General features: G+C 41.8%; 2 protein-coding genes across 5 annotated transcripts in view; both read right to left on the reverse strand.

Annotated features, from left to right (window-relative positions):
* Positions 1-5,238, reverse strand: part of llgl1 (LLGL scribble cell polarity complex component 1) — a 32,577-nt gene extending 27,339 nt beyond the window's left edge. Inside the window, exons 1-3 of the mRNA XM_054759363.1 lie at positions 5,040-5,238; positions 4,860-4,952; positions 1,814-1,911 (exon numbers count right to left, since the gene is read on the reverse strand). Of these exons, the coding sequence (XP_054615338.1) occupies positions 1,814-1,911; positions 4,860-4,940 (179 nt within the window). The 5' untranslated portion in view covers positions 4,941-4,952; positions 5,040-5,238. The remainder of the gene's footprint in view (positions 1-1,813; positions 1,912-4,859; positions 4,953-5,039) is intronic.
* Positions 5,239-5,871: 633 nt separating this feature from the next.
* myo15aa (myosin XVAa) overlaps positions 5,872-13,379 on the reverse strand; it is a 47,569-nt gene continuing 40,061 nt past the window's right edge. For all 4 annotated transcript variants that reach the window (XM_054760379.1, XM_054760378.1, XM_054760376.1 and 1 more), the window contains 9 exons: positions 13,166-13,260; positions 12,970-13,047; positions 12,762-12,858; positions 12,486-12,646; positions 12,174-12,307; positions 11,801-11,934; positions 11,559-11,692; positions 7,442-7,582; positions 5,872-7,375 (listed from right to left, as the gene is read on the reverse strand). In XM_054760379.1, coding sequence (XP_054616354.1) covers positions 7,274-7,375; positions 7,442-7,582; positions 11,559-11,692; positions 11,801-11,934; positions 12,174-12,307; positions 12,486-12,646; positions 12,762-12,858; positions 12,970-13,047; positions 13,166-13,260 — 1,076 coding nt within the window. In that variant the 3' untranslated portion in view covers positions 5,872-7,273. The remainder of the gene's footprint in view (positions 7,376-7,441; positions 7,583-11,558; positions 11,693-11,800; positions 11,935-12,173; positions 12,308-12,485; positions 12,647-12,761; positions 12,859-12,969; positions 13,048-13,165; positions 13,261-13,379) is intronic.

Consider the following 13,379-nt stretch of genomic DNA (forward strand, 5'->3'; position numbering starts at 1 on the left):
ATGGCTCTTTAGACACCAACAGTGTTTTTGTCTGTCGCGTCTGTTCACCCATAAAACCATCATTACCATGTAAATGTAAGGTCATTTTAGCCTATCAGAAGCCCGAAGAAAGTCATCTAACAGTGTAGCTAAAGAATGAATGAAAATATGCGAAACATTTACCTCCATTCTCCATGTATCTGTTATTCAAACACATATTGTATTTTCCAGATGTGGCAAGTATCTATATTGCTATATAAGCTATACACCGACTACTCTAAAGTCTATCCACATTACATTTCCATAGCATCAAGGTCCTTAAGACAGTGGTCCCCAACTTTTTGGACCAACAGACTGGCACGTCTTCCCACAAATCTCCGGCGGACTGGGAGGGGCGTCATACGTTATAGTGATCTAGTTTAAGTTATTTATTATGAACCATGTAAAGCTAAGACAGGAACAACATCAAATTAAACGAATACAGACCCACCATCCACCAGTACGAGCCGGGGGTTTGTTTTACAGAGAGAATTTGACGTCGCTGTTTGATGTGTGTGATAACAGGCAGTGTGCTAATGAATTAAGTTGAGGTTGTACGCTGAACAAATATGCACATTAGCACTCGATAACGTCAGCAAACCTTACTTTTATGAATTCCCACATCATATCAGCATTTGGGACCAAATATGATGTGAAATAAACACAGTACAGTATAGAAGTCTATCTGTGCGGCGCGAGAGAAAGCAAGCGTTCAAGGGCCGTCAAACAAAGTGAGCCGGGTCGCTGCTCGCAACAAACATAAACATGCAAAAACCGTGGGATTACTAACTGTATATTTCGTATAATATATATTTTATAGAATAATGGCCCATATTTCCAAAATGTATATCCATTTACAAGAAATGTTTTTTGCACAAGGGACTAAAGGAGGTGCTGATGCAACTCCTCACCAATGGATTAGGTTTGAGAGCAATTTTAATACAATAAACACGGCCACTAGGTGGCAGACGTGCACCATGAGAGGAAGGAGAAACACACGACAGGAAGGAGCTCATTTTCTCCCTTTTCTAGTCAGGAACTGATATTTTCCTGAAACGTACCTATGTTCTAAGGAACAGAAAAAGGTAGAAACAAACTTTTTTCTGCTGAAAGATGGGAGTCTAACCTTTCTTTTGGTAGGTTCCATGTTTATATAGCCAGAGAACACAATATTCTGTGTGGCTTAAAAGGTCAGTCAAAATAGTCTAAAATGGACGGTACTGAAGGGGTTGTCTTTTCAAAAATGGCTTGGATTGAATAAGTAATTGAAAGTAATTGAATAAATAATAATAAAAAAAAAAAAACATTTTATGTATTTTTTCAAAAATTATTATTGCGCCTGAAAGTTTCCCACGGCCCCGTGGTTGGGGCCCCCTGCCTTTCGGTAGTGTAATTAAAAATTGTTGTTGAAATATGAGGGGTACACTCACTTTTGTGAGACACTATCATTAAAGTACATGATTTGTAAACACATAACCTTGCATTGGTCCTTTGGTGTTACATCTCGCTGAAAGCAAGAACACACATCCTGACGCTTCCAGAGAGTGAAAACAGAGCTCGTGTGGAGGAAAACCACAACACTGGAAATAGTTTCTGTAAATGAACACACTTGACAGATGTGATTGCCATACTCATCATCCTGAAGTCGGAAGGGATAGTGAGCTGACCAACAAACCCATTACTACTGTCATGGTGTTTCTATACCAGCCCGAATGTTTGCAGCGTTTATAGCAAGCAGAGTACTTACTTTGCAAATTCCTTCCAGGTTGGATGCATCAACCTTGCAAAAGGATACACTTTGATAGCTCCCGCCCTGGTGCCAATAGCCATAAGTTGCAGCTCCGGGTCAAAAGCCAAAGCGCTGGGCTGATGCGGGAATCCATGCTCCACCGTCTGTGTGAGTGACACCCAAACAGAACACTATTAAAAACACATTTATGAAGTTTCTCCAAATGGTAAGCAAACACAATTAGCGGTCGGAGGTGGATGAATAGCAAGTAACGATTTCCTACATGGCCACACACACGCACACACTGTCTTATTCTACAGTTAAATTAAAAGCCTGCGATGTCTTTCATTTAAAAGCAAGAACTAGTGTCCGCCACAGATTGAACAAAGTCTGCACCATCGGACACACCCTCGCATGTCTTGTGTGTGTTTATACATGTCAGACTGAGGCGTCTAAAAGGGAGGACACCCTTAATAAAGTTCATAGAGAGTTCTCCAAACGGACAGCACAGCTCTGCGGACCTATTTTAATTGGATTCACACAAATTCCAAGTTGGCAGTCATGGCCCAGACAAAGCAGCCAGGAAAACATTTACCATTTCACTGGTAGGACGACCTGCACATCTACTTTTAAAAGTTGGGGAAGTGAGGGCTTTCTCAGAGACCAAGACATTTGGAGATTACTTCTTTTACTGCAGGAGCCTGAAAATGAACCTTTAAGTGTTTAAGGGTCTGACCACACATGCGCTCTCAAAGTAACACTCCCGTCGAGAGACCACCTCTGTGATGGTTGTGGCAGCTGGTGTGTGACCTTAAAAAGTAGGCCTTTGTTTTTTCACAGTGCAACCACCACTTTCAGGACTAGGAAGGTGCCGAACAATTCAAACTGCTTGAACAGACAGACACCGAAAGACAAAGGATAATTAAGAATTTAATAAGATACTGTGGTGTGTGATTTGTCCATGCTTTGTCTTTTGTTTGTGTTGAAAGAACCGATGCTAGATATGAAAAGCTTCCCTTTTGTTTTAGGGCTACTACTGACTTGTTAACCGCAAAAGGGGTGTCAAATGCATCAATTTGCTTAAATAATCAAATCATTCGCTCTCTCAGTATGAAAGCCGTTCTGAACGTTCTGAATTCCTGTTTCAATGCAGTGCAGTGCTGTTTTGATGCGTGACATGACGCCTGGATGCATCCCGGTGTGTAAAAACGTATCAAAATGCCGTATTTTAACACCAAATCTTCATTTTTGTACTCACAAATGAATTCAAATAGAGTGAAAATGATACATGTCAATGTGTGTGCCTAACTGCATCGCAAGCTCAACTCAATGATTTATTGTGGCCAAAAAAAACAACCATCCCACTTAACCTGTAGACAGCGTCGGGTTAAATTATACACCGTACATATTTTGGTATATGTTGCATCTGACTATAAGTCGCAGGACCAGTGAAACCATGAAAACAGTGTGACAGTCTGGCATATACGTAAGTATATTACACATGCAGCAACAGAACCAATGTTGCAATAGCGGTAAGGATCAAGCTGCTCCGCCAGCATTAGTACGCCTGATGAGTTGATTGTGTACAACAGAACAGCAAGTGTAACGTGCTCTGTCTCTCACAACAAAAACAACATTTTTTTAAGTGCATGCAGAGATAGATAAAGCTGCTGGGTGCTGACTCCACATGATAATTCCAATGCAGCTTACTCCCATCTTGTGGAGTCAATAAAAACAACATCAGTAGGTTGTCTGAAGTCACATTATACGACCAGGTGGTAATTACGGAGACCCTCAGCAGTTATTTGCTTGACCACGCACCCGACGACTATAGAAGACTCTGAGGTTAAATGAATAGAGGTGTTAATTGGTGCATTTACGGTAGTTGGTCAAATGTGGAAACCGGATCACATAATTACACCTCAAACTCAGGGGTCTAACTGTCACTTTGCCTGACGTCAAGCGGCCCTCGGGAGAGTTCTATTCAGCGAGCATCGAAGGATTAAGGTTGCTTTTTTTGCGTCGTGTTTGCGACACTAAAGACGGCCAACCAACATTATCGTCCATTTCGTAGGAGAAAAGATTATTCAGAAATCCAAAAAGATTGGGGGTCAACCTGTGAACATGACAGACATTCATTGTATTCTACATGGTTAGTTCCAGCGTAAAAATTCTTGCTTTTACACTATACAACTTTCATTTCTATTCAAGTATACAAGTGAGGCTGTTTTGATGAGTATCCACTGTGTGCATCTTTAAATGTCAATACACTTTAAATGGAACACTGTGCTGTACTTCAGTGAGTGACACACTGTACAAACTAGACTAGCTCGGGTTCAAGGTTGCTGCAAAGCTCAGGAGGTTTGTTTTTGCACAGTATATTGTGTTAGCTGAGATTACCTACCAGTGAAATTCAATATACACGACAATCAGTACATTCCAAGCATGAGAACGGGGTGCTGCAACCTACTACAGAATCCCGTCCAATTGGATTGTAGTAGTGAGTCTTGAAGTTGGATAAGGCCAAAAAACTTTAGAAAATATCTTGACGCTACAAGCTAACCAGTCTGGCTGAGAGTAAAATGGTCATAAAATGAAATGAAGTGTTTTAAAGATGCCACAGTTATCTGAACCCCAACACTCTCGCACCCACAAACCCCAGATGTGTGAAGTCAGCAAATATTTGTTTGCACAAAGTGTTGCAGCACCACATGTGGAACGTTCGCACGCGCGCGCGCCCGCACGCACACACACACAAACGTGCTAATATGTTGAACAAAACTGATGCATCACAGTTTACAGTTTTAATCTTGCTAATTTACAATCACGATGATAATCCTAATCACTGTTGTTGGACGTGATTATAGAACGCGGGCCTTTGACTAATTAACACGCCGAGCAAACAACTAAACCCTGCGCACAAGTTATCCACAAAGCGCCTTCCTTGCATCACAGAACAGCCACAGTGGTACTTTGTGCTGATTTGTAATGGAGAAGCCACAAAAAGAGATGCAGAAAGGCCGATCATCTCCTTTAAATCAAGACTGGACGCTCATTAGCTGTAGTTTAGAGAAGCAGCGGAGGAGGAGACCGTCTCGTCCCGTTACTTTACCTTGTTGAAGGAGAAGAGCTCCTGTTTTATCTTCTCCCTCTGCGGGTCGGTGCCCTGCCGACGAAACCGAAACTTCATCATCTTGAAGCCGAGCTGAGGGGGCACAAGTGGCGGGTAGCAGGGGCAGGTATCAGCCGGGCGGCGTTGCTGGACGAAGCTAAACTAGCTTACTTAGCTTACCGGCTAGCCCATGCAGGCTGCGACGCTACTGCGAGGTTGCGCTTCGCCTCGTTTCTGTATCCCTTCTGGCTCGCCTTGGGTCGGGGATGGGGTTCACACGGACCCCATTGTTGTCAACCAATGGCAGCGAAGAAATCTGTGAGCAATTACTCAGAGACGCCCACATAGCCAAGAGCTCTGCGTGGGGGTTGTTGGGTTTGTGGCACGGTGCGCCCCGGATTTACGTCTCGTCGACACTCACATTCATAAGGGCGGGGAAACGGCGTGTCCTTTAACTTAGATTAAGCGATCATAAGATAAATAGCCGTCGGTGGCATTTATGGTGACAATACAAGTTGTGTATATATTGTATTATATATTTTTTATCGCTTCCTCAAAAGTTTTTGCACCATTTAGTGAGTTTACACATTTTCTTTCTTTTCTGATTGTAAGTAGAGCACCAAAATGCAAGCAAAAGAAAAATAAATAGATTCAGCGATTATATGTATTTTAACTCAAATAGGCTGACCAAACGTTGCAGACCGTAGCCTGAAAAAGACAAACTTTGTACTAAAATTTGACTTTCATGACCCCCTGACAGGTGGATTTCAGTGTTGATTTTGACATGTTGAGGGGATGGGCTTAAACTTTTCATAACTAAACAGCCTGTCTGAGTTTAAATGCAGTTGTCATTAAATTGCCAACTTATTTTTTGTCTCTCGCTCCCGTTTCTCCAATCCATCAGCACCAAATTTTAATACATGCATTTCCCCTGGTTTTAAGATTTAGTTCAGGACGTGTATTCATCTGAAAAGGGAAACTTTGAAGGTCTGTTTCAAATTTTAATGAATTCACAAGCATTTATTCTGTACACCAGTTATTTACAGTCACATTTTATGTATAAACATTCAGTATAAATTGTTAAATGTTGACAAAATAAGCATCCTGAAATGTGCCTTCAAAGTAAAAATAATTCAGTCAGTATCTTTTTCCAATCTGAACTTGAATGGTAAAGCAACATAACTATTGGATGGTTATAAAATATCTTTTATGTCAAACTCCAACATCCACATACTTTATATAAAACACATGGACTGCATTCTACACACTCCATTCTCATCTTTGCAAGGTAAAACTGCGCAGGAAACAACAGTTGGCAGCGACCGCAGCAGAGATCTTAAGAGCAGCGCTCCTTAAATTCAAAGTTACTCGGCGATCAAGGCGAGTCAAACCATTCTATTCACCAGAAAAGGAAGCCCTATTCGTCCTAATCCCTGACAAATCAAGCATGGAAAAACAGGAACTCACTAAAAGACTGTGGGTACAATCTGTGACAAGAACATTCATTCAAGCCTGACAGTGTCTCACTTCCACTTTTGACTCGCATTGCATCACGGGACCATGGACATTTGACTCATTGGTGTGTGACTCTATGAGTGGAACAGTGGAAGGGTGTTCTTTCATCGTGCGTGTACCAAGAAAGGACTGAACTGGATACAGCATGTCTTCTCAAGAGCCCATATTATAGAAACGAAACTTACTTTCGAGTAGTCAACGTGCAGCTTGCATAGCAGTAGAGCTTTACTACTCAGTGAAAATGATTGGTGTTACACAAGCTGTAGACCCTTTTGTCATGGGGGTACTAAATAAACATCAAAATAAAAAACAGCGTGACAACATTGGTGTGCTGAAAGCATAACTGACAGTTACGCAGTGCGCACGAACGCCTCATCGTGTGAGCAGCGCCTGCACAGTGCAGGGAGTACAGTGCAGAAGAAAGGAGACAGACAGGAAGTTGCTCATTGTTCTGCGTGCGTTACATGGACAAATAAGTACGTTTGTATGAAAAATAACAAAATAATAAAAATAAACCAAATTCTTAAATAATGCAAATATAATCCTATGCAATAATTCATAAAATACAGTATATACAACTGGTGATAATTCACAGTAAGATTTGCTTTTTAAGTGTGCAGTATAGGTGGTACTGTACATGGCTTCAGGTGAAATGTCTGAAGAGATACATGTACAGGACTGTGAAAGGTTTGGGAACCACTGCTGCACACTGACTACTCTCAAGTATATCCAAGATTACGTTCTATAGTATTTTCCCGTGACAAGATGGAATAAAATGGTTGCTGAAAAGTGAGCAGTGTTTGTAAGATACTGTATACATTTTACCCATTAGGCAGGTGAGGTGTGTGCACTCCTCTCACTCTCACACACCTTGTGTGTGTACGCTGAAAGTATGTCTGCTATAGAAGGGTTATTTCACTTGGTGGCAACGTGAGTCTCTTCTCTCTGACCGACAACATGTTCTCCATGTGCATGGCAACCACTCGACAAAGCTCCAGGCCCTGGAAAACACACAACTCACTGTGAGTAACAATACACACGCGATTGTGCACACTTAAAACACACACCTGCTCCAGTTGAAGCTGTGTGACGCGCTGGCTTAGCAGGTCTCCAATCATTAGCTCTACATATGGGTAACTGGAGCCTGAAGTGGGTCTCTGGGTCCGAGTTGACTGGATCTCTTTTAAAGGGAAACGCACCATGGCCTCCTAATCAAACACACAAACGCAGAAGTGACGCACACGAGGAACAAGAAAGTGGCTTATTATGAATCAGCAACCACTATAGCAACAATAGAGACATGACAGGGTCGCGTGGGTATGCGTGGGTATGCGGGAGCCTATCCCAGCTGACTTCGGGCGAGAGGCGGGGTACGCCCTGGACTGGTCGACACCCAATCACTGAGCATTTGTAGAATTTAATGAGATCCAATAATAACAGGGATAACAATGCTCAGGTTGTATTGTAATTTAGTTACATTATTTAACTACATGAGGTAATACATAATCCCTCGTGTATCGCGGTTAATTGGTTCCAGACCCGACCGTGATAAGTGAATTTCCGCAAAGTAGGATTCCTTGTTTAGAAATGTAATACTTTCATAATACTTTCATTCTAAATACGGATTTTAACATTATAAGAGACCTCTACACATGCGATAACACCCCTATAGTCACCTCTACACTCATGGTTCCCAGTATAGTAGACATAATACAAGAAAATAAGACATTTAAGGCATAAATAAGACTCGTGCTCATGTGTGTTGCTGAAAATGTGTTCCGTGGGAGTGGACAGGAAGTGATGTCGGTGGTTCAGAGCTGAGCTTGGTGTGGGTTATGGGTGCAACAGTAGCTCATGTTAGGGATGACTGTGCCTCGGCAATGAAGTCTGGTGCTTGTGTGTCTCACCGAACATTACAGTAACATTACTGACATCTGGTGACCAGTGAAGAATACTACATACCATCCCAGCGTCTTTGAATGTGTCTTCCAGATGTGTTATATATGTATTTTACTTCTATTAGCCATTGAAATGGCTAATAGAAAAATGATGAATTTATGCAAAAAATACGTAACATTTGCCTAGATGTGCATATCGTTTTGAATAATAAGCCGAACTCAACCACAAAACAGCATGATTAATTCATATTTTTGAATAACCGTGATAGAGTGAAGCAGCGAAATTCGTAGCGCAAAGTTAAGCAATCAAATTACAAAAAAAATGCATTAAAAAATTACACAGGGTATACACTGGCTGGAAATTAAACTTCCAAAAGCAGAGGTTTTTTTTTTTTTTTTTTTAAAAGAACATTCTCTTAGCAGACAATTTTGAGGAAACAACCTCTAGAGCAGGGGTCACCAACACAGTGCCCGCGGGCACCAGGTAGCTCCCCACAACCACATGAGGCGCCCGCAGGCCTGCTTTTCATTCAGGTTTTCAGTTAATAATGTGAGAACACTAGAAAGAAATGTATCCTGAAACATAAAATGTGAGTTGTGGATACCAGCATTTTGTGAATGTTTTGGTAAAACAAGCATATTTGCTTTGTTTGGGTTGAAATAAGGTATGAAAATCATTTCTACAAAAATGAGTAGCTCGTGGCCATTTTCATTTTCTAAAAGTAGCTCTCACAAGGAAAAACGTTGGTGACCCCCGCTCTAGTGCATTCTAATCAATTCTATTTTTAGAATACTGGATATTCCTGAGGCTCCAGCATACCCCCGCAACCCTAGTGAGGACAAGCGGCATAGAAAATGGATGGATGGATACTCCTGTATTGAGAAGGTGCTTGAATTATTTTGCAACATGGAGCTTTTTGTCAAAATGTAAAAAAATATATAGATCCTGTGTGAAAATATTTTTTCAATTCTTCCAGTCATATGCTATCTTTTTGTGTCATGTCATTTCCAACCTTAACTCAAAGGGTAAGGATACATTTGGCACATAAAAATGACCAAAACATGTATATTCATAATATTTATTGTTTAAAAAAAAGCAGCGAAAACTAAAACGTGCCGTCAAATCATTCGGCTGAATGTTTTGCAAGGTGCGGTGTAGTTGTGTTACCACGCCCCCTTTTGGACATCCAATGTTACCGCATCTTCAAGCGAAATTATTGGAAGAAACTCCACGTGAGTGACAATGAGAAGAGCAGAATGAGGTTAGCCTTTTAGCGACGGTTTGAATTGGCAACACAGTGCTCCCGTGGCTTGTGTAACCCGTCTCGTGGTTCATGGTCCACCTCTCTGCAGACAGGAATAATTTTGCAAACCTTTTTACTTTCAAGTTTGTTTCAGTCTTCTTGACTGGGTGAATAGTGCCCCTGAACCCACTGGAACAACGGAAAGTGTTGCAAAAACCTGTCCCTCCCCCTATGCTTTCTTGTAGTAGTCCCTTCTGTTGAAGTGTCCTCTTGTTGCCCATGTCCTGAAGTGGGCATATCCGTATCACTGTTGTTCTCCTCATTTGAGGCTGATGGGATTTCTTCAAGGCTTTCTTCTTGCTCTGGGGTCGTCCCATCAATGTTCTGTATCTCCTGCAGCTTGTCAAAGAGATCCATGCATGTTTGCACAGCATGCAGCTTCTCCCTCATCGCTGGTTCCTCCGTGGAAAGAATGCTAGAGGCGTGATTCAGCAGATGTTCTTTCATTTTGTGCATCTTAACATGGAGGTTGTTCTTCCGAGCCTGGAGGTCTTGAATGATCCTCTCTGCACTCTCGGCACTCTCCTTCTCCTTTACCTGACTCTCATGAAGCTGGACTTTGAGGTCTTTGATTATCTTCCAGCTGGCAAGCAAATTGTTATCACTGAGCTGCTCCTTCTCTTCAGACGCCTTTAGCTTCTCACGAAGAGGAATAATCTCCGTCCACATCTGAGAGAGGTTTATGTCCTGCTTTCTTTTTCCCTGGAGGTACTCTAGGACGGCGACTTGGACATTGATTTGGCTTTTCAGTCCTTCTCTTTCCCGTGGGTCACACAACAACAGACGAGTTTTGTTGACATTCAGGTCTTTGGTGATAGTGCACAGGAAGTTGTCAATGTAGACAGACGAGTGAGTATCGATATTACCCATGTTGCTTCTTCTCAAATGGTGTGTTTTGCAAGCATCTTCGTACTGGGAAAACTATTTATCTGTCACTAAAGCATCAGAAAGTCAGCCATGACATCATCAAAGGCATGAGTTGGTGATGTCATCCAAAATAAAGGCAGGAAGGGGTGTGGGTGGGGCTAAAGGGGTCTTCTCATGGGTGTGGAAACTGTGTGGAAGGTGTCTCAATACTTGTAGGTGTCCATATAGTGCTGGCGCCCCAAACTTGCGTTCATATTGCGGCTGTCCACTTGACATCAGTTTAGTTAAATTTTCGTGTGTATGAAATATATTTAGTGGCAATATCGAGTCCCACAAGAGATGGTGCGAGGCACTTCAGTTTGCTTGGCGGAGCTTTCACAAAGTGAAACGATCTAGACAGAACACTATGACATGTAACAGGTAAGCAAACACACATGTGGCAGCTACAGTCGTCCCTCGCAATATTGCGGTTCAATTATCGCTCCCTCGCTGTATCGCAGTTTTTCAAAAATTAATTAATAAATGATTGCTGTTTCGTGGTAGACTATTGTCTATTGTTGGTCAAAACGTAATGAAATACAAGTGATATGTAGTATTCTGGTCACTAGGCGGCAGTAATGATACAAAACAGTGAGATATTACCTTACATGACATTACCTTAGCACTTCATGAAGTCATCAAGTCAGCCATGGCGAGTCCAACAAAGTTCTTCTCTCATCCCGTGTGGAAGTGGAAGTTTTTGGCTTCTTAAGTTTAGAATAAATACATTTGAGGCTAACTGGTTAGCTCACCAGCTTGCTAGCTCGCGAGCTAGCCGTCTCGACTCCCTGCAGCGTAAGAGTTGTAATGTGGTGTAAACAATGAATTAGAGTAGTGTACAGGTGACTATAGGGGTACTATTTCATGTCTACATGGCTCTAATAATGTTAAAAACTGTAATTAGAAAGTCATAAACAGGTTTTATATGATCTAACTATGAAAACATTCCATTTATTAACATTGAATCCCATATCGCAGAAATTCATTTTACGCGGTCGGGTCTAGAGCCAATTAACCGCTATAAACGAGGGATGACTGCACTGCTACTATGGGGAATAATAGTGTGTGTGGCTTACATGAGTGTCTTTGTTGAGAAAGTGGAGTCCGTTAAGGTTCACCGCCAGGATGCACGGGGCCTTAATGGAGGCTGAGCTGGAACTCTGGATGTAGAAGAAGGATGAGCCAAACATGGAGAAGGCACTGACCAGACCTGAAGGAAACACACAGAAAGGCTCATGACAAATCTGGCACCACATTTAAGGTAAAGGTCGGTTATATGAATGAAAAATGGCCAGCCTAGCAATACAGCATGTCTTACCAAGGAACTGCGCACGAGACTGGTGTGGGTTTAGGGGCTGGACCTGTTGCATATGTTGAGTTGCCATATTGAGCCACTGCTGTGGATTCTGTTTGCTGTAGAACTGTGGCGGGACACAGTCCTGTAACTCACGTCTAAACACACGCACACACATAACATAACATATAAGCACAAGCACATGCAAACATGTTTTTTTATGCATGCAACAAATGAAAGAGCAGAACCACTCACTGGACACAATATTAGGTCCAACTAAAAACATGACAGTCAAGACAAGAACTGTATCCAAGTTTCAAATAATTAGCAACTGGCAACTAAGCAGTGTGGAGTCATTGATTTGTCATTGCAGCATTTTTAGTGCAGGTATATTTACATGGTAGGCAGATAGGTGGTGTCTTTGGCACGGTGCTGTAGGGCAGCCAGTCTGGCGATCTGCTGCAGATGTTGTTCACTGGCCTTTCCCTGAGGGACCACACTTAGCAAGGCCTTCAGGTAATCTGGCAACACCTGACAACAGGCAGAGATTAACATTTTATTGTTTACTATGCTATATTTGACCTGCTCTGGACAAGTAAAGTCAACATATTGAGTTGCAAATTGATGCCTCACACATACCAAGCTTATTGACATTGATCATCAATCCCCATACAATAGAACCAAAAATGTACATCAATCGGATCTTTACCTGATTATAATGCATGGTAACATAAAGTTCATTATCAAGTTTCAAAGCCAGACTCCATATGACTCTTCTGAACCAAAGACTGTAATTGGCATCTACTGGTTCTGCTTCTGTAGCCACATCCAGAATGTACTCTCTCTTGTTCAGGGGACGCACATTTTGACCTACAAAAAAAAACACTCTTTAGCATTCAATTAACATACTCTTAAAATGTCAGTGACAATAACAGTATCCTACATGTCCCCACCCCTCCTGTATCATGGAATATATCCGTATTACCTCTGTGTGTGACCAAAAAGATGGCATATTCATCTAACGCTTCCACTCTGTGCAGGTCCATTTCATAGCAAAGCTCCTCAATGGCATCCAAAGCAACCTGAAGTGAATAAATACGATCAGACAAAGCATGTTTTTCTTTGTGCAACTCTAATACTGTGTCTAAGATGGTACATTTCTACCAAATGAAGACATTGCTGAGTGCGCTTACAGAGCATGTCTTGATTTTCAAGTGCCTTTCCATCCCACCTGGCAACAGGAAGAGCTGTCTTTTGGAGCTCCGCCCAGCCTGTGCATACACAACCAATCAGAAAGAGTGTGCAAAATTAGTGTATGTTTCTAAATGACTTGTGAAGAGGTGTTTTAGAAGAGTACTAGCTAGTAAAGGATAAAGGCACAGGACTGACCATCATGGCTTTCAGTTCCATGGTGTTGGGATACTGTACACGTCCTCCATATTGAAATGTTTTCCTCAGATTCTGCTCACAAGCCTTGGCAATACCTGCCAATGAAGAATAGTGGCAATCAATGCATGGATGGATGGTTGGCTGATGGCTAATGATGAGTGAATAAATGCACAGTTAATTATAGATGATGCATAGTTAAGGGATGATGGATGAA

Source organism: Dunckerocampus dactyliophorus, chromosome 18 (genome assembly GCF_027744805.1).
Source record: "Dunckerocampus dactyliophorus isolate RoL2022-P2 chromosome 18, RoL_Ddac_1.1, whole genome shotgun sequence".
In the NCBI taxonomy this organism is placed as follows: domain Eukaryota; kingdom Metazoa; phylum Chordata; class Actinopteri; order Syngnathiformes; family Syngnathidae; genus Dunckerocampus; species Dunckerocampus dactyliophorus.